At 37.0% G+C, this 4,115-nt stretch overlaps 1 protein-coding gene across 1 annotated transcript; it reads right to left on the bottom strand.

Annotated features, from left to right (window-relative positions):
• Positions 1-490: 490 nt before the first annotated feature.
• LOC113316160 lies at positions 491-2,973 on the bottom strand. Its single transcript, XM_026564379.1, has 5 exons — positions 2,047-2,973; positions 1,577-1,872; positions 1,319-1,477; positions 1,072-1,210; positions 491-964 (listed from the first exon to the last, which is right to left on the bottom strand). Exons 1-5 carry the CDS (start codon positions 2,971-2,973, stop codon positions 491-493), a joined length of 1,995 nt encoding a protein of 664 aa, XP_026420164.1.
• Between the last annotated feature and the right edge of the window lie 1,142 nt (positions 2,974-4,115).

The raw sequence follows: 4,115 nt of genomic DNA, 5'->3' as shown, positions 1-4,115 counted from the left end.
ATGCCTCTGAGTCCCAGATAGGCGGATTTTGAAGAAAATTTGCCATTTTTTGAAAGATTCCAAGCCCTCCTATCAGGAGTGCAAAGCTGGCTTAAGGGAATAGTGACAATCTTCTTAACATAAGCATCATCAAAATGAGTAGTGAGTCTAGAAACATTCCAGGTTCTAGTATTATCATCAATGAAATAGTCGAATTTAATACTAGGGTCAGGAGGGGTAAGAGGGTTGGGGGTTGCAGAGCCCAAAGATGGAATCCATTTATCACACCAAGGATAAATGAACTTCCTATCACCAACAATCCAGGAAATAAAAAGTTTTATCATCTCCTTAATAGCATGTAAGCATTTCCATGTCCAGGAACATTTATCAGGACAGTCAACATTTAGAAAATCCGTTCTAGGGAAATATCTAGCTTTTAAGATCTTGCTTAACATGCAATCAGGATTTTCAACAATTTTCCAGACATTCCTAGCTAACATAGCAAGATTGTTTATTTCAGCTTTTCTGAAACCCAAACCACCTCAGCTTTAGGGGAGCAAAGGATATCCCAACCCAAAAGGTGAAGTTTTCTATCTTTTGGGTCCAGAGTCTCTCCCCACCAAAATTTGCAGAGGTCAGCATCCATCTGTCTGCAAAGATGTTTTGGGATTAAGAAATCCCCTATCTGAAATAAAGGAATGGCTTGACCAATATGTTTAACCAAAGTAGTTCTAGCAGCCTGAGAAATGATCTTATGAAGCCAGATAGTGATTCTGGCATCCACAGCTTGGAAAATACCCATATGGGTTTGGATTTTAGAAGCTTTAAAAACAGTAGGAGTACCAAGATGTTTTTCTCCTAAATCTCTTCTTTGAATCTCCAGAATGTTAGCCAAAAGGCCCTTCCTATGTTCAGGGATTCTTCTACTGAATAAAATACCAGACTTATCAAAATTAATTTCTTGCCCAGAAGTTAGGCAGTACTTCTAAAGGTAGTTTTTTATAGCAGTGAAATTTTCAGTGGTAGCAGAAGTGAACAAAAGAGAGTCATCAGCAAAAAGAAAATGGGTCATCTCAGGGCATTTTTACAAACTTTAATACCCCTCAGGGTACCATTTCTTTGAAGATTATCTATATAAGAGGAGAGAGCCTCAGCACAGATAACGTAGAGGTAAGGGGATAGGGGATCCCCTTGCCTTAGACCTCTTTCAGGTTGGAAAAAACCCGTAGGGCTACCATTTAAAAGAACAGAATAGGAGACAGTAGAGACACATTGATTTATGAGTTTTATCCAATTTTCAGTTAAACCCATTTTTCTCAAAACTTTTTCAAGAAAAGACCACTCCAATTTATCATAAGCTTTAGACATGTCAAGTTTGATAGCAGCAGTACCCTCCACTTTGTCATTGTGATTAACAGAATATATGGCTTCATTTTCTAGAAGAATATTATCAAAAATACTCCTCTTAGGAATGAAGGCACTTTGATTTTGGGATATGCTATTGTTCATAAAAGGTTTTAGCATGTTAGCTAGAGTTTTAGAAAGGATTTTTTAAATGAAGTTACATAGTCTTATGTGTATGTATTGACTGACCAACTCTGCTAAAGGGACTTTAGGGATAAGAGCAATATTGGTATGACTGAAGACTTTTGCAATATGCCCTGTTCTAAAGCAGGTTTGGGTCATATCAACAATTGCTTCTCCAACAATGTCCCAATTTTTTTGGTAGAATAAGCCTGTGAAACCATCTGGTCCAGGGGCTTTTTTACCTCCCATTTGGAAGACAACATTTTTTATTTCCTCAGCAGTAAGGGGTAGATTAAGGATATCATTATCCTCAACAAAAAATTTAACAGGCAGATCATTCAAAATTTCATCCTGAAATTGATGTGGCTGAGAAGTGTAAAGATTTTTGAAGTAATCTATGAAAGAATTTCCAATACTATCACTATCAGTTAGAATAGTATTAGAGGAATCCTTGATCCAACTGATAGCATTTCTCTTTCTCCTGAAGAGAGTGACTCTATGAAAGTAGGGTGTGTTTATGTCCCCTTCCAAAAGTCATACCTCTCTAGACTTATCTTTCCAATAGAGTTCCTCCAGAGTGTAAAGGTATTCTAATCTGGCTTTAAGTCTAGCAGATGTAGTAGTATCAGTAGGATCAGAAATCTGTAAATCTAACAATTCTTTCCTAATGGTAGATATATCAGTTTGAATATTACCAAAGGAAGATTTGTTCCAATCTCTAAGGCCTTTTTTACTACTAAGAAGCTTAGCTCTTAATTTATAGGCTGGAGATCCTATAACATTAACAGACCAAGAATTTGCTGTAATGTCTCTAATGGTGGGATCCTCAATCCACATAGCCATGAAATGAAAAGGTCTAGGCATGCAAGTATCCTCATAGTTAAATCCTATATGCATGGGCCAATGATCAGAAGAGTCCCTAGGGAGATTATTTACATAGAATTTAGGACAAAGATTTTCAACAATTTGGTTTAAAAAACACCTATCAAGCCTTTCAAGAATTAAATCAGGACCTTGTTGCATATTGGACCAAGTGAATCTTGGACCAGAGAAACCAGGATCATGCAGGTTGAAAACAGAACAGAAATTTCTAAGATGTTCAAAATCAGAATCATTCACTTCAAGGCCACCATTTTTATCTTTTGTTCCTAAAAGGGTGTTAAAATCACCAATGACGAAAACAGGCTCATCTATGGGAGCGTTACTTTGTTGGCATTGTTGTTCCCAAAAGGAAGGTCTTAGAGTGCTATTAGGTTCTCCATAAACAAAGTGAATATGACAAGTTTTTGAATGAATGATGTCAGTTGAAGTAACATAGATACCCCTCAAGCTGGAAGAGATAACGTTCAGGTGAATTTCCTTTTTCCAAGCCAAAACCAGACCACCACTTCTACCAACATTGGGGACATTAAAGGTGCAGGGAAAGCCCATATTTTTAAGTTTTCTAGCCGCCCTATCTTTACCCATTTTAGTTTCAGAGAGGAAGATAATATCCGGGTTAACATTCCTACAGAGCAGACTAAGTTCTTTATTTGCAGACCTTTTTCCAAAACCTCTAATGTTCCAAGCCACTACATTTATGTTATTGACGGGGGACTGATTCAAAGTAGGATTGAAATTAGTTTGATTTCTCTATCGAATGACCATTTTTTTCCTTCTATTTTCCATTCTTTCGAACGCCTAGACGCACCTTCTCCAAGGATTGATGTATCGGGGTTATACAACCTCTGGTACTATACCAAGTTCCATATATGCAAACGCGAGCTTCTCATTACAGAAACGTTCAAGCTGAAATGATATTGGAAACCATTTCGTGTTCTCTATTTTCATTTTTGCCCCTTGAAAAAGACCAATATGTAACCATAATCGGAATGATTTTGATGGAGGGCCAAATGAAACGAGAATCGAAATGTGTATTCATTTTCATAAATTCCTTTTTATTCATTACACAAACAAAAGCAAAAGTATTGAAAAGAGAGCAAGACATAACATACACATGCACCACTCACAAACTCAATCTACTACTATAATGGCTTGCCTCTACATTTGAAGTGGGTGGAGAAGGGAATCAAAGCAGCAGCGGGCACTTTATTTGAAGTCAGGGAAGCCCCACCACTGCACGCACTAAAACCCTTGACTTACTTGGGGAAACGAGAGGAGCGTAGTGTTGTTACTTATTTTCTCTTCAAAACAAAGATAAAAAAACCTCGTTAAATTGGGGCCCCTAAAAACAATTAGGGACTCTGACCAATTTATACCCATACCAAAAAATTTAGGGTTTTCAAAAGGGGTGATTATACTATTTTATTCTTACTACTAAAAAACCAATTTACGCCCAATTCATTTTCTAAAATCAAAATCAGAAAACTTTCCTTCCCTCCTTTCCTCTCCTACCCGAATTCCCCCCTCTCTTCCATTAACGATAAAAAAAAAATATATACATGTTGGTTCATCGCAATCGTCGATACGAAAAACTTTAATTGATGATTAACTTTTTCTACAAACATGGCTCGAACCAATGAGTACAAAGGAAAGTTTGCTAACCCTAAATTGGGTCGTCACTCTGTAATTTCTTATACCCTAACGATTCTTCTTATGCATGTATACCC

The sequence above is a fragment of the Papaver somniferum genome, chromosome 10, assembly GCF_003573695.1.
Source record: "Papaver somniferum cultivar HN1 chromosome 10, ASM357369v1, whole genome shotgun sequence".
Classification (NCBI taxonomy): Eukaryota; Viridiplantae; Streptophyta; class Magnoliopsida; order Ranunculales; family Papaveraceae; genus Papaver; species Papaver somniferum.
This window is presented reverse-complemented; position numbering and strand designations above follow the sequence as displayed.

Bases quoted from the DNA above. Each gene is read 5' to 3' on its own strand.
- LOC113316160 (XM_026564379.1), bottom strand. From the start codon at position 2,973: ATGGGTAAAGATAGGGCGGCTAGAAAACTTAAAAATATGGGCTTTCCC. The intron at 1,873-2,046 runs GTATGACTTTTG...TACACTTCTCAG, and splicing joins GGAAAGATAAGTCTAGAGAG to CCACATCAATTTCAGGATGA. The intron at 965-1,071 runs GTTTGTAAAAAT...AACTACCTTTAG, and splicing joins GTACCCTGAGGGGTATTAAA to AAGTACTGCCTAACTTCTGG.